The sequence below is a fragment of the Peromyscus californicus genome, unplaced genomic scaffold, assembly GCF_007827085.1.
Source record: "Peromyscus californicus insignis strain IS unplaced genomic scaffold, ASM782708v3 Scaffold_22__1_contigs__length_63687245, whole genome shotgun sequence".
Classification (NCBI taxonomy): domain Eukaryota; kingdom Metazoa; phylum Chordata; class Mammalia; order Rodentia; family Cricetidae; genus Peromyscus; species Peromyscus californicus.
The window spans coordinates 62,162,604-62,183,910 of NW_026294525.1; the positions used below are offsets into that span (position 1 = coordinate 62,162,604).

The 21,307-nt window shown below is 45.3% G+C and overlaps 1 protein-coding gene across 1 annotated transcript in view; it reads left to right on the top strand.

Moving 5' to 3' along the window:
* Positions 1-20,961, top strand: part of Ostm1 (osteoclastogenesis associated transmembrane protein 1) — a 31,983-nt gene extending 11,022 nt beyond the window's left edge. The window contains exons 3-6 of the mRNA XM_052751539.1: positions 8,621-8,718; positions 13,815-13,982; positions 15,981-16,146; positions 19,077-20,961. Of these exons, the coding sequence (XP_052607499.1) occupies positions 8,621-8,718; positions 13,815-13,982; positions 15,981-16,146; positions 19,077-19,132 (488 nt within the window). The 3' untranslated portion in view covers positions 19,133-20,961. The remainder of the gene's footprint in view (positions 1-8,620; positions 8,719-13,814; positions 13,983-15,980; positions 16,147-19,076) is intronic.
* The last annotated feature ends 346 nt before the right edge of the window (positions 20,962-21,307 follow it).

Below are 21,307 nucleotides of genomic sequence, written 5' to 3' on the forward strand. Positions count from 1 at the left end.
CTGGGGAGATGGCTCAATTGGTAAAACACTTGCTGTGCAAGCGTAAGAACCTGAGCTCAAATCGCCAATGCCCGAGTGGAGAGGCCAGGCTCCTTCTTACGGCTCTGTGCACTTGGAAAGCTGGGAGGTGCTGGGATCCTAGGTGCTCAGGAGCCAGCCAGGCTAGCCAATCAGTGAGCTCTGGGATCAGAGGGAGAGACTGTCTCCAGAAAGAAGGTGGATAGTGATAGACAGCTGATGGCCTCCACGTGTACACGCCCACACATATGTACACACACAAAACACTAGAACTGTTTTTATTTTTTTATTTTTTTTTTAAAGATTTATTTATTTATTATGTATACAGCATATGTGACTGCAGGCCAGGAGAGGGCACCAGATCTCGTTACAGATGGTTGTGAGCCACCATGTGGTTGCTGGGAACTGAACTCAGGACCTCTGGGAGAGCAGCCAGTGCTCTTTACCGCTGAGCCATCTCTCCAGCCCTAGAACTGCTTTTAAATGGGACTTTTAAAACTTATTTTTATTTTATATATATGAGTTTTTGCCTGCATATATTACACACACTACATATTGTACCCTGTGCCCTAGGAAGCCAGAGAAGGCATCAAGAGTTAGAGATGATTCTAAGCCACCAAGTGAGTGCTGGGAATCAAAACTGGGTCCTCTGGAAGGAAGAGCAGCCAGTGTTCTTAAGTGCAAATCTCTAGCTCCTAGGTGAGATTTAAAACAGTGTGGTTGTTTTGTTTGTTTGTTGTGTTTTTGTTTTCTGAGACAGGGTTTCGTGGAGTCTAGACTTTGCTCATCCTCGCAGATGGCCTTGAACTCCCGGTCCTCCTGCCCGCCTCCCGGGCGCTGGGGTGGTGGCTGTGTCACTTTTGTTCCTCTCTGAACCCTGCCGTCTTGGAAATACCACTGTTACTGAACTTGGGAGGAATGAACCACTGAGCTGTTCGACACGGATTGTTCAGGAGATTATTATTTCCTAATTAGAATTAATTACCAAGCCCGGCGAGGGAACTGAAAGTGCAGGTGTGTTTTTTGGGAGGGGGCACAGGAGAGCTGAGGGACAGGAAAGGACGGCTTCATTTCCACTAAATTTCATTTCCTTCCTTTGGACTTTAGGTCACATGCATCTAATTCCTGTTCAGAACTCTCTAGAACACTTAAAGGCTCCTCAGAATGTCCAGATTGCGGCATTTCTGTGTTAGATGCAGTCAGAGGGACCAAATGTTTTCTTTTCCAGGACTGTGCATTAAAACCTGATTTCCCAGTCATTGTTTTAATCCTATTTTAAGATGTCTCACAATTTCTAGTCTGACTTTTAAATGGGATTGAAATAGCTTTAAGAGATTGGACTCAATAAATTTCATTCTTCTTTTGGTTTTATTCAATAGTAGCATTTTTCCCTCTTTTTTTTGTTGTTGTTGTTGTTGTTGTTGTTGTTGTTGTTGTTTGGTCCCAGGTTAATTCCTTAGATTTTTCCCACTGCTCTGTTTCCTTAGTGGTTGGCATCCTATGTAATCATTTTAACTAGACTCTTTGCCAAGTGTATAAGCCCTTCTAATTACGCTCTCTGCACATCTACCTCGTGAAGATAATAGGAAAGTTATCTGAAAAATTTAAAAAGCATTTTTAAAAAGTTTAAAGACATTTATAGTGGGTGGGGTTTAGGCAGGTGGCAGAGTGCTTCCATGAGGCCCTTGGTTCGGTCTCCAGCTCCAAGAGGAAACACTCATTTATCAGAATGTCACAAAGCACGCTTGCCTGTCTTGCACGGTCTAGTGTAGACTGGGAATCTGCACGAAGAGGAAAGGCAGAAGTGAGCAGGATCAGTCAGGTGTCTCGGGTTACGCTTCTCTTGCCCTGTTTCCCATGTGAGCTTCACGCAGAGCCCTGTGTGAAGGAGAAGGTGCGAGCATGCATGAATGCAGGTGAAGAGTCAGGAATAGATGGGGTGACTGGGAGGGGCTCCGATTGTTCATCTCTGTTCTGCTCTGTAGGATGTGTGTATGTTGGAAGCAAAACACTATTACTAAAGAGTCCCAAAGCCAAAATGTTAAACATGTATAAAGTTACAATAAGTGACTTAGTTAAACCTTTACTTACCTGCATTTTGAAGCAGGGGTCAGTTCTCGCCTTCCAGCATGTGGGTCCCTGGGAATCCAACTCGGGTCATCAGACTTGGGGACAGTCACCTTTACCCTCTAAAACCATGTCACTAACCCCTGGAAACGTACTCTTTCTTCATAGGCAACCTGTAATTAAAGTGGCCTGGGCTGTGATTTATGACCGTGATTTATGACCGTGACAGTGCCGGTGAAGCACTGTGTGATCCCGAAGAGCATTCTGATTCATCAAAGGAAAGCCAGCTCTCAGTTGTGCATGTAACTTAAGTATTCGTGACTGAAAAATCAGCAATAAAACCCGCTGCTGGAGCAGGCCAGGCAGGCAGAACCCTTCTCTGTCACGTGCTATCTATGTGGAAATGCACTTCTCTGTATAATTTTAAACGCAGTTTTTGTATTTCTGAACTTAACTACAACACTCGCACAGGTTATTCTGCGTTTTCTGAAGCCTGCCCAACTTTTCGGAAAGTGGGGATCATTGTTCTCCATGAAATCAGTTCTCTCCTTCCATCATGTGGGTGCCTGGGACTCCAACTGAGGTCATCGGGCTTGGCAGCAGGCACCTTTACCTCTCAGTCACGCCACCAGCCCCTGGAAACGTGCTCTTTCTTCCTAGACAACCTGTCACTGTGTGCCGGGAGTCAGGTGTCACTGTGTGTCGCAGGCTGGCCTTGGGCGTGGCTCACGTCCTCGCTCAGCTTCCCAGACTTAATTTATGCTCCTCCTGCTTTAGCCACCCGAATGCTGGGCTTATGGGATGTGCCAGCGGTGTGGTGGCGCACACCTTTAGTCCCAGCACTCGGGAGGCAGAGCCAGGCGGATCTCTGTGAGTTCAAGGCCAGCCTGGGCTACAGAGTGAGTTCCAGGAAAGGCTCCAAAGCTGCACAGAGAAACCCTGTCTCAAAAAACAAAAACAAAAAAAAACAAACAACAGCAACAACAACAAAAAACCATAAAAAAAAAAAATCCAGCTTTTAAAACAGCGGGGATGGGCTGAAGAGGTGGCTCAGAGGTTCAGAGCACTTGCTGCTCTTATAGAAAACCCAGGTTCAGTTTTCAGGATCTGTGTTTGGTTTCCAGCACTCACAGGTAGCTCATAGGCATCTCTGACTCCAATTCCACAGAATCTGACATCTTCTAACCTCCTTGGGCACCACACACACACATACACACAATGCATACAGGCAAAACACTCATACATGTAAATAAATCTTGAAAATTGTTTCAAACCATTCGAGATCTTGAAACGAGCTCCTAGGAGATGCCACATCTGTAAAGAGGAGTGGCCTTGGTACACACCTGTAGTCCCAGCACTCAGGAAGCTGGGGCAGGAGGGAAAACTGGGCAGGAGGAAAAACTTCCGCCTCTGAAATGCTCAGGACTAGGGGTGTAGATCGGTGACAGAGGGCTTTACCAGCTATAAAGGGGGTCCAGGTTCAGGCCTCAGCCCTGGGTGGGGGTGGAAGACAGAAGCCACACACTTGTGATGTAGTAATTTAGCCGGTTTCTGTGTGAGGTCTTGACTGGAATCCTTAGTGCCCTGAAGAACGCCTCTTGAGCTGATGCCTGCGTCCTCACGGAGACAGAAGCTGTGCTAATCTGCCCTTGATGAGGCTCCATTGATTATCTGAGACGAGGCAGAGGCCCGATGGCCACTTCACTCTGTGCTCAGGAGAGCTCTGTCGTCACGACCTTCTCTAGATCACTAATTTCTAAACTGCACAGCATCTCACTGTGTATAACCTTACGCTCCCAATTCTCCCCAGCAGATAAAGGGGGTTTTCTAGAATTCCTTTGTTTTGAATTAGAAAGTCAAGGTTCTTCTAATCATGAAGACATGTTTAACCCCATTGTAGAAGTGAACTCCTTTGTGTTTCATAATGGCACTGCCTAACAGTTGCTGAAAAAACCATACTGTGCCAATGCAGCACTTAATCAGAGTATCACTCTATATCAGCTTTTCATTTAATTTTCCAATTATTTTAAGTGAAGGGAAAATGACAGTGAAATAGATGGGATTAAGCCCTTTTGTTCCTCAGAGAAGCTTTCTTTATAAATCATTTTATAAAGAAGTTATTTTTTTAAGATTTATTTATTTTTATTATGTATACAGTGTTCTGTCTGCATACATGTCTGCACACCAAGGGGGCATCCGATCTCATAGACAGTTGTGAGCTGCCATGTGGTGGCTGGGAATTGAACTCGGGACCTCTGGGAGAGGAGCCAGTGCTCCCAACCCCTGAGCCATGTCTGCAGCCCTACAGAGATGACTTATTTGTGTATCTTGCCCAGGAGAAATGGCCAGGGCTCTCGGAGCAGCGTGCTCATTCTGCTGCATGTGTGCAGGGACACACGACTGCCATCTTTGGCTGTGCATGCCAGGGGTGACGAGACTCGTCGTGACGTTGGTGTCCACTTGCTGCACGTGAACCTATGCTTCCAGAGCTCCTCTGGGGCACGAATCCCCAAGCTGAAGACCTTTAACCTAATATTTGAATCTTCTCTGATGGTAATTGTGCTTATTTTTATTTATGTCTGTTCTACCAGATCCCTAAAAGGAGCCAAGGCTATTTCATGTTAATAAAAACAGAGCTTATATTATTCCTTTAAAAAGATTTTAGTAAGCCAGGCCTGGTGGCCCACACTTTTAACCCCAGCATTTGGGAGACAGGTGGGTCTCTGAGTTCAAGGCCAGCCTGGTCTACAGAGTGAGTTCCAAGACAGCCAGGGCTACGCAGGGAACAATCAAAAAACAATCATCAACAACAACAAAAAGATTTTAGTATTTAAACTTTGTGGATGCTGACATATGAAATATTGAGTACTTAATTAGTAAAGAAGAGTGCTCTGCTTAAGGAAATACAGGTGTATGGAGAAGACCTGGCATTTCGACACCTTACTGACTTGTATGTGAGTCTGGTATACACCTTCTTTCTCTGGCTTAGTTTGCTCATTGGTAAAGGGAACCATTGATTTGTAAATGATTAATAAGCAGCTAGAGCCAGACTATGTTTCTTGAGAAGATAAACTTCAGAGACCGTAGATTCACGGGATCAGGGAGGCCAGACATCCAGGACAGGCTCACAAAGAGGGCCCATCCATGTTCACCAGTGCAGAGTGCAAGGCTCACCAAGAGGGCCCATCCATGTTCACCAGTGCAGAGGTGCTGCGGGCCACAGAAATATGAAGCCGGAATTCAGCTGACTATGACAAAAGCTATTACTTGGAAGGTCAAGGACTTTCCAGTGGAAGCCAAGGCTCAAGGAGTATTGGTGTTATTTGGCTTTTTGAATTCATCAGCTGTTTCCTGCTATGAATTTCATGTGTGCTATCATAGCTTCCCCAATTGATTCTTTTCCTAAGAATTTCTAAACAGTGTGGATTCCTTGGACATGTACAACTAAGGTGTTTGGATACAGTTATGCAGGCAAGGCTTCCTGCTTCCAGGCTTTCTGCTTATTCTTCATAGCATTAGAATCAGATGTCTGCCTTCTACAATTATCTCCTTTAGCAAGCACACAAAGCCAGGGCCAGCTCCAGACGCAAGCACCCAAGGACAAATGGCAGACAGAATAAACTTTCAGACCACCCGCCAGTCCTCTGAACTAAGGTAAATATCCATACGGAGACACTGCCTAGGCCAGGCGGGCTTTAGGTACATAGCTTTGCTTTTTGTGCAGATTAAGTCAGACCCCCCCCCCCCCCTTCTCTCACAGCCTAAGTGGCACCTCTAGATCCCCACCCCCACCCCAAGCAACTTACTTAGAACAAAAAGGGCTTTTTCATACCAGGTGAGGCAAGCTATGAGGCAGGTTTCCTAGCTCCGAGCAGAGTTACCCCACCGGACCAGAAAGGGGCAGGGCCAGAGTGTTGCTGATTGTAGGTGTATGGAGACGGGTCACGGGGAGAGGAGAGGAAGGAACAAAGGTGGAGAAGAGAACGAGATGGAAAGAACTTAGAACAATGAGAGGACAGAGAGGCGCTAAGTATGAGAACGGAATTAAAGCTGTGTAGATAGAATTTTGTCTTAGAAGAATAAAGTGAACTGAAGAGTTTCATGTAAGTAGATTCATTTGCTATCCCTCAGATTAGTAACCCACGCCGGCCGCTTGTAGCCTCTTCCCCAGGGTGGTGTCAGATTCTTCTGGGTATGGGAGGAGTAGCCATAGCATGCAGTTTGAGTATTGAATTTGTTTTTTTGTTTTTGTTTTTTTTTTAAATTTATTTATTATGTATACAGTGTTCTGTCTGCGTGTATGTCTACAGGCCAGAAGAGGGCGCCAGATCTCATTACAGATGGTTGTGAGCCACCATGTGGGTGCTGGGAATTGAACTCAGGACCTCTGGAAGAGCAGCCAGTGCTCTTAACCTCTGAGCCATCTCTCCAGCCCCGAGTATTGAATTTGTTAATTGTTTAGAATGTAGATGTGCGTGCGTGCGTGCGTGCGTGTGTGCGTGCGTGCGTGCGTGTGTGCGTGCGTGCGTGCGTGCGTGTGTGTGTGTGTGTGTGTGTGTGTGTGTGTGTGTGTCTGAGAGTGCTGGCTTAATAGCCAGACTGATTACAAAATCCAGCCTTCTGTGTATCAATTTTGTGTCCTTGGCAGGCTTCTTCATTTCTCTAAACTGTTCCTTATTTTTCATTTTTATTTAAAAATATTAACTGTTTGCTAGGTGTGTTAGAGGGGAGAGATGGCTCAGGGGTTAAGAGCGCTATTTGCTAGGTGTGGCGACACACACCTTTAATCCCAGCACTTAGGAGACAGAGGCAGGTGGATTTCTATAAATCTGTAGGCAAGCCTGGACTACCTGATGAGTTCCAGGCCAGCAAATGCTACATAGTAAGACCCTGTCTCAAAATTTAAAAGAAAATAGTCCTTGCCTCATGGATTCACTGCAGGAGTTAAATGAGTCCATGTGTCATAGGTATAAACACACTTGCAGCATGATATTCAGCAACGTCAGCTTCTGTGATGTGAGCGATTGTTGCTGTATGTGAGCCGTCCTCTGTGGCTCGGCCTGGTGTCCGGTGCCCCCTTCTCCCCACATCACAGCCGGAACTTCCTGTTGAGGGTCTTCACTCCCTCTAGGTGGTTCTGATTCCCTAAGTCAATGGGTGCAAATAAAACTATGTGTTATAATCAAGAAGGCAGGAGAAGGCCTGGCACTAGGGACTAGATGTTTGAAACACCCCTTGTGGACGTCCACAGGGGTGTTTCATGACCCTGAAATCAGAAAGTAATGAATGTCAGTCAAGTCCTTTCATTATAAGTTAGAAATTTTTCTGTCATGTTTTAAAAGCAGAGTTGGAGTATAGAAAGCAGATGAAATGTTTGTGGGCATGTGGAGGGTAGAGAGTCACAATTCAAGGAAGAGAGACAGAAATGGCCTGCTCCAGTTCTGGGATGTTAAGCCAGGCCATTGACTCAGTGGGTAAAGCTGCTTGGCAGCCCTGATGCCCTGAGTTTGACCTCTAGAACCACATCGAGGACGAAGAGAACCAGTTCCAGGAAATTGTCTTCCAGCCCCGTGGTGTGAACGTGCACACAAAACAAACAAACAGACAGACAGACAGACAAACAAATGTCCTGAGAAGCATTCTACATGGCGTCACAGGAAGTGGAGGAAATAGAGGAGCTAGAGTTCATGCTAAGCAAGGGCAGCGGGCTGTGGATGAATACCACAGATAAAGAATTTGCAAAAACACATAAAACCCTTCTGTGGTTGTTTCCAGACTAGGAATCTGTATTGGGTTTTTAGACACAGTTCTCACCAGCCTGTTTCTCTGAGCTCCCAGCTCATGAAATTCAGAAGAATAAATGAAAAAGTCTGTCCTGATGGGACAGTAGGTGAGATGAGAAGAGATCGGAGCCACTGAATTGGACACCTAGGTAAAAAGACCTCTCCACCATGAGGACTGGTTGCTGTATCTAGGCAGAGTTAGTGCAAGGTGAAAGGTTTTACATCTGAGTAGCACGCCTGAGCACTGGGAGCTGAGCTCTCACTGACTGTTCCCCATTAAAAGTCAGCTTTTGCCGGGCGGTGGTGGCGCACGCCTTTAATCCCAGCACTCGGGAGGCAGAAGCAGGTGGATCTCTGTGAGTTCGAGGCCAGCCTAGTCTCCAAAGCGAGTACCAGGAAAGGTGCAAAGCTACACAGAGAAACCCTGTCTTGAAAAAACCAAAAAATAAAAATTAAAAAAAAAAATAAATAAATAAAAGTCAGCTTTTATTTTAATTGTTTTTGTAAAAAGAGAGTGTGCAATTTTAAGACTTTCACGAAAAGTTTTAAAAAAACAAGTTTGGAAACTAAAAGCGCTAAAAGCCTCATATATTTGGAAACGTCTGTTGTGTGGAGGATTTCGTGCTTGTTTGTGTGACAAACAAACTGTAGGGCAAGGCAGAGAGTCACTGGGAGGTAAGTGACAGCAAGCAGTCTTGCCAAGGAAGACCCCTAATGTCCCCGGGGGCTTGTCTGCTTCATTGTCTTTACAGATTGCTTAACCAACAACAGTGAAGACTTGTCAAATAACACAGAGTATTTCCTCAGTCTGTTTAACAAGACTTTGGCCTGCTTTGAACATAACCTTCAGGTAAGTTATAGAAACTTAATGCAGATAAGAATCTGTAATCCTAACTTTTACAACATTCAATTTTGAAATTTATTTGGACTCATAAAGGAATTAGTAAACCTTTATTTCTACTCTTAGATTTTTTTCTCCACTTGGAAATGCTCAGACAGCTCAGGGCCAAGTGTGATAGCACTCAGAGAGCAGCTGGCAGGCAGGCAGGCAGAGAGGCAAGCGACTCTCCAGGAGTTCAAGGCTGCAGGTCCACAAAGCCAGTCCCAGGCCAGCCGGGGCTACACAGTGAGACTGTCTTTAAAAAAAAAAAATAAGAAAGAAAAAGGAAAGGAAATAAAGGGTTGGGGGTTGGAGAGATGGCTCAGTGGTTAAAAATGCCAGGTGTGGTAAGCACACACCTTTAATCCCAACTCTCAGGAGGCAGAGGCAGCTGGATCTCTGTGAGTTCTGGGACAGCCGTGTCTGTTACACAGAGAAACCCTGTCTCAAAAAACAGAACAATAATAATAAATCTTAAAAGACAGGAGAAATGGCTCAGAGGTTATGAGGACTGGTTGCTGTATCTGAGGACCTGGGTTCAAGTCCCAACACTCACCTGGTAGCTAACTACCATCTGTAACTCCAGTTCCAGAGCATCTGGCACCCTTGTCTGACTTCCTTGGGTACCAGGCACATGTGTGATGCACATACATATACATGCAGACAAAACACTCATACAAATAAAGTAAATAAATTGTTTAAAAAAAGAAGACAGTAGGGGCTGGAGAGATGGCTCCGTGACTAAGAGCACTGGCTACTCTTGCAGAGGACCTGGGTTCGGTTCCCAGCACCCACACGGCAGCTCACAGCCGTCTATAACTCCAGTTCCACGGAGAACTGAATGTCGCCTGGCTTCTGTAGACATCAGGCACACACATGGTGCACATACATACGTGCAGAAAACACCCATGCACATAAAATACATTTTGAAAAACATTCCTTTTTAAAATTGGAGTAATTTTTAATTAAAAAAACAACAAAGTCTCAGGCAAGTATTCCAGAACTAGCAGGTGTTAGGCACTGGTTCATTCAGCGAGAGCAGAGGTTCTCCAGACGTTTCCACATAATTTCACACCGTGTCCCCCCGTTGTCAGAAGTCCTTACTGAAAGGAGGACACAGAGGCTCTAGGATAAAGGGACTTGTGTGAGGTGAGGCACAGGGAGACACAGGAAGGGCCTTGGAGGAGAGTTCTGCTTGGGGCCAGGGAGATGGCTCCAGGGCTAAGGATGCCGCTGGTCCAGCCCTGTGACTTGAGTTAAATCTTAGGACCGACATGGTGGAAGGGAGGAACCCACTCCAACAGGCTGTCCTCTGACCGCCACTTACACGCCACAGCAAGTGTGTGCCTGTGCATTCTCGCACACGTATGCACACGCACATATAAAACAAGAACAAATAAATATGGTACATTTTTTAAAGAAGAATTCTGTTCTGAAGGTGTTAAGCGTGATGCTCCTATGCTCCCATCAGACATCCAAGCTGGATGATGCTAACAGTGAGGTGGGGCAGGGCTGCCAGCTCGGGTATCCTCTGATAGTCCCACTTAAAGCCATGAGACTAGAAGAGTGGACAGTTCAGTGTTTGATAGGGCAGTGTGGCCTGTGGGAGGGGGAGCAGCGAAAAGACATGGGGACAGGCTGGCACAGCAGCTTTCAGCATGGAGGATGGTCAGGGGTCGCGTGCCGCGCTAGCGCCGCCTCGGGCAGTGAGTGTTAGCAGGCGCTGGCTTCTCTCCAATGGCGGCCTGTCCTGGTGACAGGGCAGAGTGCAAGGGCGTCCTACACACAGCCTCCCGTGCCCCTAGTCTGTGGGTAGTTGTGGGCTGAAGGGTCTAGCACCTTCCCTGGGGTGCTGTGGGTATGGTCGGGCTTCCTGGGCTGAAGTGGGCCCATGTGCAGTGTTTTTCCAGGTTCTGGCTTCAGCCTCGTCTCGCTGGGCCAGAGGGAAGATCCTCAAAGCCCACACATGTGCTATCACCCTCCGTCCTCCAGCACCCACTCCCGCCCTCGTTCCAGCAGCCATGCCGTGTCCAGTGTCCAGTGTGCGACTGTGCTACCGTTTATTTAGCTAGCCCCTCCTTGCAGTGGTCCAGGTTTTGTTTGCTTTAGTGTCTGACTATTAGAAACAACTGCCACTCACAGCCTCTTTGCACATCATGGTGAGTTCTTAAAGAATGTGTTCAGTGCATTCCTAGGAGTGGAATGCCATACCAAGGAACTGTATCCCCCCGCCCCACCCCACCACTACCACCATGATTCTGCGAGGTTTGTGGTTTTGGCTAATGCACAATCGTTGCATGGAAAGCCTTCAATGCGCTCTTTCTTGTAGGAGTTTAAGGGAAGACATGGTTGGTCACCTAGATGGTAAAGGTCACATTGTAGGTTCAGGTGCTCTGACTTCTCCTTTTCTCTTTCATCCCCATGCTCAGTGGATGCCCTTTGTTCATGCTCCATGGTAAAGAATAAGAAGAGTAGAGAGCAAAGGTCATTGTGTTCTTGAAAGGACAGGTGTCTGCCTAGAAGGCAGAACTTGAGGTTTGCTGGCATGGAGCTTTTCTGTCATCTCTCTCTCTCTCTCTCTCTCTCTCTCTCTCTCTCTCTCTCTCACACACACACACACACACACACACACACACACACACACATGCACACTTGTATGCACACACACAAACACCACACACACACATGCACACACACACACACCTGCATGCCACACACAAACACCACACGCACACACACATGCACACATGCACACACCTGCATGCGCACACACAAACACACATATGCATGCATGCACGCACGCACACACACACACACACACACTCATGCATGCACACAACCTGCGTGCTCACACATGCCCTTACTGCAGGCTCACCATCCCTTTTCATTCACTCGGAAGGTCTGGGTCAGGAGTTGAGAAGAGAGTTGAGTGGGATCGGTATCCCTCCCATAAGGAAAGTCCGGCTTCGTTCAGGTGAACGATGCCATTTAGGCTGTGTGAAGTTGAGCAGGGATGAATTTTATTTGGAAAGAATAGGATAATTAAGCACAAATGTTGATGATGAGGTAACTGGGGAAGGTTGGTATTTAGCTGCCAGTCATTTGGCGCATGAGCTGCCGATGTCCCCATCATCCTCTTCAGCCTTCACCAGAGGCCTGGCAGTGGTTTTCAAAATTAAAAGACACCTTAGAAAGTGCTAGAGACCTTTGCTTTGTGACCACTTACCAGGTCTCCGAGAAAGTTCTAGAAACCCTTACCTTGTGCCCTCAAATCCCTAGGACTCATCGCCCAGGTGGTCTAGTAACACCCCCACCCCTCACCCACGCCCCATCATCACAGCCCATCACTATTTCCTCCTCAGGGTTCACAATGACTTTTGTGCATTTCTTCATTTCCTTTTTATTAATGTCTATTAATTGTATACACTAATGGGTTTTATTATGACATTTTTATTTTCTTCCATGTATATAAACTGTGCTTTGATTGTGTTCATATATCCTGTGACCTTCCTTGTCTCTCTTCCACCTCCTGTTGGTCCTCTACCTCTTCCAAAATTATTCCCCTTTACTTTAGAATCATATATATATTCATCCAGCTGGGATGTGGCGGCAGAGGCAGGCAGATCTCTGAGAGGAGGGAAGAAAGCTATGCCATTTAAACTGTGACGGTCAGACCCACGGTGGCCCAGCCGTCACATGGCAGGGAGGGAGGCTTTCAAGAAAGAGTAAGGAAGCCTCAGAGGCTGGCGAAGCCTGGGGTGTAAGGGAAAGCATGTCAGAGAAGAGACAGAAGAAGGCAGAGTTAACTTGAGTGACCAGGAAAGCCGGCAGGTGCCTGAGGCCCCGGGGCTGTGACAGGCAGCTAGGTCATTCTCTTGAGGGCAGTGTTCTGCCTGCACGGAGGAGTGGCTTTGATTCTCATTTGCCTGATGGCCATGTCTTCATGTATTTATTGCCACTTGTATTTCTTTTGAGACCTGTCAATTCATCGGTCCATTTATTGATTGGATTATTAGTTCCTTTAGAGTTCGGTGATTTAGTTCTGTGTGTATTTCTTGCCTTCTCTAGGGAACAGTGGCAGAGTCCCTCCCATTCTGCAGGTCACGTAGGTCACGTCCAACTTACTAGAATTCTCACCTTTGACGTCTCGTGCAGCTGCATTTGTGAATTCCTGCTAATTCCCTGAGCTGTTAGAGTTTTGTTTTTCTTTTTCTTTTCAAGACAGAGTCTGTGTAACAGTCCTGGCTATCCTGGAACTCACTCTGTAGACCAGGCTGGCCTGGAACTCACAGAGATCCACCTGCCTCTGCCTCCCAAGCATTGGGATTAAAGGTGTGTGCTCCCACTGCCTGGCATCTTTTCTTTTTTTTTTTTTTAAGAACTTTTTTCATATATTTACTTGGGAGTGATGGGGAAGTCAGAGCACAGCTTGCATGTGGATCCCAAGGACTGTACTTGGGTCATCAGGCTTAAAGGCAAGCGCTCTCGCTCTCTCTCTCTCTCTCTCTCTCTCTCTCTCTCTCTCTCTTTCTCTCTCTCTCGCTCTCTCTCTCTCTCTCTCTCTCTCTCTCTCTCTCTCTCTCTCTCTCTCTCACACACACACACACACACACACACACACACACACACACACAGCCATCAGCTGGATTCATTGCCTAGTCCTATAGCTTTGTGTTTTCTGCACGTCCTCTAGTAGTTTTCAAGTTTCAGGTCTGGAATTAAGGTCTTTGATCCAAAGTTGACCTTTGTCATGGTGAGGCTAGGGATCTGGTTTCAGTCTTGACATGTGGATATCCATTTTCCCTGTACCGTTGTTCAGGAGGCCATCTTTTCCCAGGGTATGCTATTGTCTGTCTGTCTGGGGGCTGTGGCTGTGTGGGTGTATTTCTGGGTTCAGTCCAGTACTTTAACACACCATATTGTCTTCTATCTGGGCTTGGGGGGGGAGGCAAATGGTTGACATGCAGAGGTACCATGTCCACAGAGGGTGTCAAATGGTTGTTGACATGCAGAGAAACCGTGTCCAGTGTGTACCACGTGTCTTACATCTGCCTTTGTCATTTTAGGGGCGCACATACAGTCTTCTCCCACCGAAAAATTACTCTGAAGTATGCAAAAACTGTAACGATGCGTACAAAACTCTGAGCGCCCTGTATAATGAAATGCAGAAAATGAATGGGCTTGAGAATAAGGCTGAGCCGGGAACGCACTTGTGCATTGATGTGGAAGACGCAGTAAGTACTTTACTTCTGGTGTGGTTTTATGTGAGTTATTGGATGCGCCTTTGTGTTCTCTTTTCTTCGGGGGTGCACTGGAATATGCAGATGGCATCTTCAGCCAGAAAGCACAGCAGGAGTTATGGAGCAGTGAGGTTTTATGGGTCTGTATTAGACCAGGATGGACATTAACCAGGCTCCTCATGGATGAGTTAATTTGGCGTGTTTTGATTTTAAAGTAGAAAGTGGGTGTGTTTTCAGGGGTGTGGTGTTCTTGTGTGCTTACATTTCAGTTCCTTATCCAGTTGGTGCTGATTAAAGAGGTTTTACATTTTACTACCATGTTTTCAGAAGATCTTTTTCTCTTATTGTATTAATTTATATATATATAATATATATATATATTATATATATAAAAAGAATTATCTGAGAATTAGAGGACAGAGCCAGCCACTAGATTAAACATAGAAGTCAGGCAGTGATAACACATGCCTTTAATCCTAGCATTCGGGAGGCAGAGATCTATCCAGATGTCTGTGAGTTGAAGGCCACACTGGGAACAGAGCCAGGTGTGGTGTCCCACACCTTTAAATCCCAGCACTAGTTAACCATAGAGGTCTGGAGGTCTGTACAGACAGACAGGAAGTGATAGAGCTGGGCAGAAAGAGGAAGTGATGTAGCTGGGCAGAGAGAGGAAGGGAGATGGCAGAACAGAAAGGCATATAGGCGTGGGTAGACAGGAAGTGGGTCTCTTTGGAGGCTGAGGAGTTGGTGAGATGAGGTTGGCTGTGGCTTGTCCTGTTCCCTTGATCTCTCAGTTTTAACCTCAGTATCTGGCTTCGGGTTTTTTTTATTAATAAGACCATTTAGCAATTCATCTTACAGCGGCGGTCTGTCTTCTCACTGAAATATAAGCCACATGAGGACAAGGACCAAGTGTGTCTTCTCTCTCTTTCTTTCTTTTCTTTTTTTGTTTTGTTTTGTTTTGTTTGTTTTTCAAGACAAGGTTTCTCTGTGTAACAGTCTGGGCTGTCCTAGAACTCACTCTGTAGACCAGGCTGGCCTCAAACTCACAGATCTGCCTACCTCTGTCTTCTGAGTGAAGGGATTAAAGGCATGCGCTGCCGCTGCTGCCGCCGCCGCCGCCGCCGCCGCCGCCGCCGCCGCCGCCGCCACCGCCCAGTTTGATCTAGTGTTTCTTAATTCATCCTTTTGTAGGTAGTACAATGAACCGCATAGTATGTGTGTGCACACGCACTTTCTTTTAAAAGGAAGGCTCATTATGAAGCCCAGACCAGCCTTGAACTTGAAGTGATCCTCCTGCCTCATCTCCTTAGTACTGGGATTACAGGCATGTGCCACATGCCCAGGATGGCGTTTAGAGACAGTGAATGTTGGGGGATGGGGAGCCTTTTCCCCAGTATATAGCTTGTTTTTTCACAGAGCACCACTAGGTGGCACTCGTTCCCCCTGGGCAATATGATGCTTGAGAATTAGTTATTCAGGAAAACAAATCATTGGCTCTGAGTAGAGAACTCAAGGTCAAAGTAGCTAAGCTTTCTTGTTAACAATAAGTGTGACTATCAAACCAGCTTAGAGAGAACTGAACCAGGACAGCAGTGCTCAGGACAGTAAAAACCACTTAGCATGGCTGCTCCTAATAGGGCTTTGGGTTCTTCTATCTCTGTCCTAGGGTGGTACTTGGTTAATAGCAGCAGGTTCTCAGTAATAAATAAACTTTAAACAAGGAAACAATTTTAACTCTATTTTTATAACTATCCATTCTCCGGGAGATAAAATGATTGACGTTCTAGCATGCCTTGGTAATTATTATGTGTTTAGAATATGACGTTTTTGTGTGGTTATGAATTTATACAGCAGCTAGTTGTAAACCAGCTTTTTTCCCTGGCAGAAGAAATTGTGCTCAATAGATTTTTTAAGGCTGTTTTAAAAGCTGGAGATATATATTAAAGACAAGTGTAATATCAAATAATAACCTAATACACATTTTTCCAGATGAACATCACTCGGAAGCTGTGGAGTCGAACCTTCAACTGCTCGGTCACCTGCAGCGACACAGTGTCTGTGGTGGCTGTCTCTGTGTTCATCCTCTTCCTGCCAGTCGTCTTCTACCTTAGTAGCTTTCTCCACTCGGAGCAAAAGAAACGCAAGCTCATTCTGCGTGAGTTGCTTCCTGCATCGCTCTTCCAGTCAGCTCACAGCCTGTACTTGGACGGCTCAGGGGCACGGTGGCAAAGCACTCACCTGTGCGCACAAGTCCCTGTACGCCACACTCGGCACCATAAAGTAGGAAACAAATGCACAGATCCGTTTCAGAAGCAGTGTGGCAGCGCCCTTCCCTGCCCAGCCGTCTGGCCGGCCCTGTGTGGCCTCTCTTTAGTGGTAGTCAATAAGCTAGTGTGAGCTGAATAATTTAGGTTACTCAGCTTTCATTTACTTGTTCCACCTGGTAGATCTGTCTCCCTTGACTGTTTTGTAAAGTTCATCAGAACAAGAATTTTTCCTTGTTTACCATTGTATCACCAGTATCTAGAAATTGCCCGGCCATAGTGAGTGCTCACAAACATTTGTTGAACTAAGAATATTGTCGTCTATTTAATGTTAGTATCATGCCTCAAAATACTATTCCTGTGAAGTTCGTTATGGAAAGAAAACACCGGGTCAAATAATGTCAGGCAGTTCTGCTTTCAGGAGGCAGAAGCAGGTGGGTCATTGCGTTCTAAGCCAGCCTGGTCTACAGAACAAGCTCTAAGCCAGCGACAGCTTCACAGTTCAACCCTGTCTCAAAAACAAACAATAAACACACACACACACAAAAACCCCAAGCAAACAAACAACAAAAAAAGAGAAAAAGGAAGAAGCGGGGGAGAAAACCGTACAGGACAACCCACCAAACACACGCTACTGTGAGGAGAGAGTCCAGATGCTGACGCTCACGGACGTTTCCTCCCCCTTCCCTGCTTTTCAGCCTCCTCCTCTTTCCTTTTCCCTCCTCCCTGCATAGCCTGACAACATGAAGTTCCATGGTGTGGTTGAGGGGACGGTTTTTATTGTAGACGTGAGAGAGGGAACAGCCAGAGGCCTCTGGAAGAGTCCAGAGCAGGGAGAGAAAGAAGTAGCCATGGCCAGGGCTATCTGAGAGAGCGGGAAGAGCAGCCGGGCAGAGAGAGAATAGAGAAATCATAGTAAGAGAAGCAGAGCAGAGCAGAGTGGGGGCATGGAGGGAGAGAGCACCCAGGTTGACCTGGAACTCATGGCAGTCCCCCTGCCTCAGCTTCCCAAATACTGGCATTGCAGGTCTGCCCCACGGTGCCTGGCTCCTGTACTTTTCCTTAGGCTACTGTTCAGTAAGCAGTTACTGACTGTTAATCAAAATGCACCGGGAGGGAATTCGGTAAAGGAAGAAGGCGCAGTGTGTGCCTCAGAGTGATGGCCCTAACCCGATCATTACAGCATGTGCAGCGGTGGGGGCACTTGGTGTGATCACATCCCGGAGTAAGACGTCCTCAGAGTCAGGGCCGTTGGAACACTGATAGGTGATCCTTTGGGGAGGAGCTTAGAGGATGCGGGGATTTGCCAGCCAGACTAGAGAGACCAGCAAGTTTCAGGTACTTGGGTTTCCTGGTCTTACGACCTTGCCAGTTTATTAAGTAATTTGATAATTAGTAAGAAGCAGTTTTTAGTAAAGTGAGTAGAAACCAAGCCTAAACAAAAACTACTGATTTCATTTGCCTTCCAAATCCACCCCAGGATTACTGCACTTAAAACCGCCCACTGGTCCAGGAAGCCATGCTAGGGCTGTGGTGCTTGTCTTTGGTATGAGACTTATGTGCAGGGCTTCAACAGGGCACATTAACAGAGGAGCCAGGCCCTACCGCAGCCCTGCTCTTGGGCTGCAGACCGTCAAGGCCCGCCATGCCCAGACCCCAGGGTGAGACACTCCCACTGTGCACTGTGGTTTTTCCCTTCTCCAGCACGAGAAGCATTTGCACTCAACTGTTGAAAACCCTTTACCTAGCCAGCTAGCCACGATTCTGTTTTGAACTAGTGGCTCAGTCCCACAAGCATTGTAATCATACCTGGTTGTTACATATTTTGTTAATGGTGTGTATATTTGTGCTTGTATGTGTGAAACACAACTCAGTTTTCTTTGTAAATCATTTCTTTTTTAAGCTAGCGAATTCTTTTACTGAATTTTAGCCTCATTTATTAGCATATAGTATTAATTATATAAAATAAGGCATTTCGTTGTGACATTTTCAGACACACACACACACACACACACACTATGGTGGAGTTTTGGTGCTGTTCTTGTTGGGTGCTGGGTACTGAATACCCTTTACCACTGAGCTAGTTTCCTAGTCCCCCCCAAAAGTGTTTGCATGCATGTTTGAGGGCTTCACTGTGTAGCAGAGGCTAGCCTGGAACTTGGTATGTCGTCCTGGCTGGCTTTAAACCCACAATCCTCCAGCCTTAGTCTCCTAAGTGCTGGGATTGCAGACTCATACTATGTGCCCTGCTTGAAAAAAGAATTTTTTTAATCTGAAAATAGAGGAAATATTCCTTCTTTCTGTATATATATTTTCCTTTTCTCGTCTCACGTTTTGCACTGATTATATTAGTGTCTGGTATTCAATAAGTGGTTGTTGTTTTGTTCTAGATCTTAGGAGAAATTCCTCAGGCTTCATGATTAAACGTGTCTGCTGTGGAAGCTTAATAGACACTTCTGTCTTTTTTTTTTTTTCCCTCTCCCCACCCCCGACACTTCTGTCTATTTAAGGGGTATTTAGAGTTGGATTTCTAGCTTGGACTTGCACTGTTATTCTTTATCTACACATTTAAGATTGCAGTGTTCAAGGTGTGAATGCCTGTTTTATTTGGTCCTGCTTTTAACAAAGTCATGAGTAACCTCTACTTGACCTAATTTTATGTTGTTCATAAAGGAAAAAAAAAAGCACATTAGGTTTAATTCTAAGGAAATTGGATCAAGTCAGGTTCAGCCAATAAATAGATAGCTACAGTGGTTTATGTAGGTACTGGATAAGCCCGTGAGAGCATCTGAGTTGAAACACAGCACTTGTGTCTCCCCAGCCAAACGTCTCAAGTCAAGTACCAGTTTTGCCAACATTCAAGAAAATGCCACCTGAAACCTGCAAAATGGGGACTCGACCTCCCATCGCGTGAGTCAGGAAGAAGATGAACCAGGATCTGACAAATCACCTTCTTATGAAATGCCAGGGTTGCAGATTTATAATTTATTCTGAATGACAGTTTTCAGATTTCCCTTTCCTGTATTTTTAATTTCCAGGCATAGCAATGTTACATATTTTCAGGTATGTGCATAGAGTAACCCTTGAGGACTCTGTTTTCGCAGGCACACGACTACTTACACTTTGATGTCTCCTCATTGACGCAAGTACACAAACACGAGCATTTATGTAGTGGTCATGGGGCGCCGACCTCGAGATAGAAGTAGACTTGCCAAAAGGGAGCAGGCCCAAGGATTAACTTAAATGACTTCCCACTGCAGTATTGTTGTTTATGTGCATATATAAATATTTAATATATCATACATTAAAATAATGTACTCTCTAGTTTCCCTTAAGTCATTTTTGAAACCACTAATTACAAACCTCCTTAACAATTTTTCAGAAGCGATGAGCCACATTATACATTTATCTTTGTGAAAAGATTTATGGTAACGGGTTTTCTTACTTGACTTTTATAAATAGTATTTTACATCTTATTTTTGCCTTTATTTCCTAAGTAATTTAAAATCACTGGACTGCTTTATTAGCTTCAGGACAAGATGGATTCATTTTCTGCCGTGGCTTTGCATTGTGAATTTCACTAAATTATTTGGCAACTTACAACTTACTCTTTGAATGAAATGTAGCACAGGTGTGTCACACTGTATTTAAGTTGTGGTTTTTAATGAAAATTTCATCGTGGACTATTTGGAGAGTTGGGGAGAGATGAAGGAGGAATGCAGGAGCGGGAAGCTCGGAGTGGGCAGGGGCCTGAGTGGATGCTCACGGAGAAAGGCGCTGCCTGGTTCATACTGGAGGTGAACTGGATGACAGTCTCACGCAGGAAGCGCTTCAGCTAAGGTGATACCCCTCCAATTACGTAAAGGATGAAAGAGAGATGACCGAAATGAAATTACACATTTCCCTGTCAGAAGGCAAGGTCCACTTTGGAATATTTTCAGCAACCTTTAAAACAATGTTTCATTTCAGGATCATTCAGTTTTATTTCTCAGGATATAAGAGCTGATGATTTTGTTTGTTAATTCTTTGTTTCTCGGTAGGAACAGGCTTTGTTTTAAAGGTTGTAAAAGGTGTTTAAATGTCCTCTGTCTGACTGCTTAAGGAAATGTGAATCCTTCACAGACTGTAGTACGCTCTGGAAGGAGACAGGAGTTGTTTCATGTTTGTATATTTTTACCACACATGCAGAATGTGAGAGCAGGCTCACCCTTGGGTGTGTGACAATCAGATGATGCTGTCCCAGCTCTTCTGGGCTGCTGTGATCCACTTGAATGTGCTGACACTGTTCCTGCTGCTGTTACTAAGGTCACACGGTTGAGGGCCATTGAAAGCAGTCTTCATTAATGCAGATAAAACCAGTTTACATGTGCAAAGTTAGCAAAGTAACGTATTTGAATTGTGAGTAGTGAGTCCTTGAGCACCGTTCAATACTGCTGTATAAACCATTGCTTTTGAATAAAAAGCTAATGAGCACTTTGACAATTCAGCCTTTACTGTTTTTCTCCTAAGGCCTTTGCTCTCTAGAAGTTGCATCAGAAATAGATTTGAAAAATATATGTTAAGAGCTCTACTGAAGTGTAGAAGAATTTTGTATTGTGGTCATATGAAAAATGTACATAGTTCTGAATACTGAGCAGATAGGGTTATGTGTATGCACAAGAAAACCTTTTTTCTTATGCTTCACAATAAAGGAAATAACAAGGAAATTGTAGTGCTGTAATTGAATTTTTATTCTCTTAATTTATTATTATCATTGAGGCAGGGTATCACTGTGTAGCCCTGGCTGCTCTGGAACTCACTCTGTAGCCAGGCCTTGAACTCACAGAGACCCGCCTGCCTCTGCCTCCCGAGCACTGGTATTGAAGGCGTGCGCCACAACAGCCAACTGAAATTGGATTCTTAATTCATGTAAACAACTTGATAGAACATCACTCCTTAGCTTTTCTAGTTTTGAGTTTTGTTGCTTATCTAGTTAATAATTTTACTGTGGATAAAGTATACCTTGGAATTTTGGGCGCTGTATTTGGAGGTAAAAATAACATTTTTTCTGAA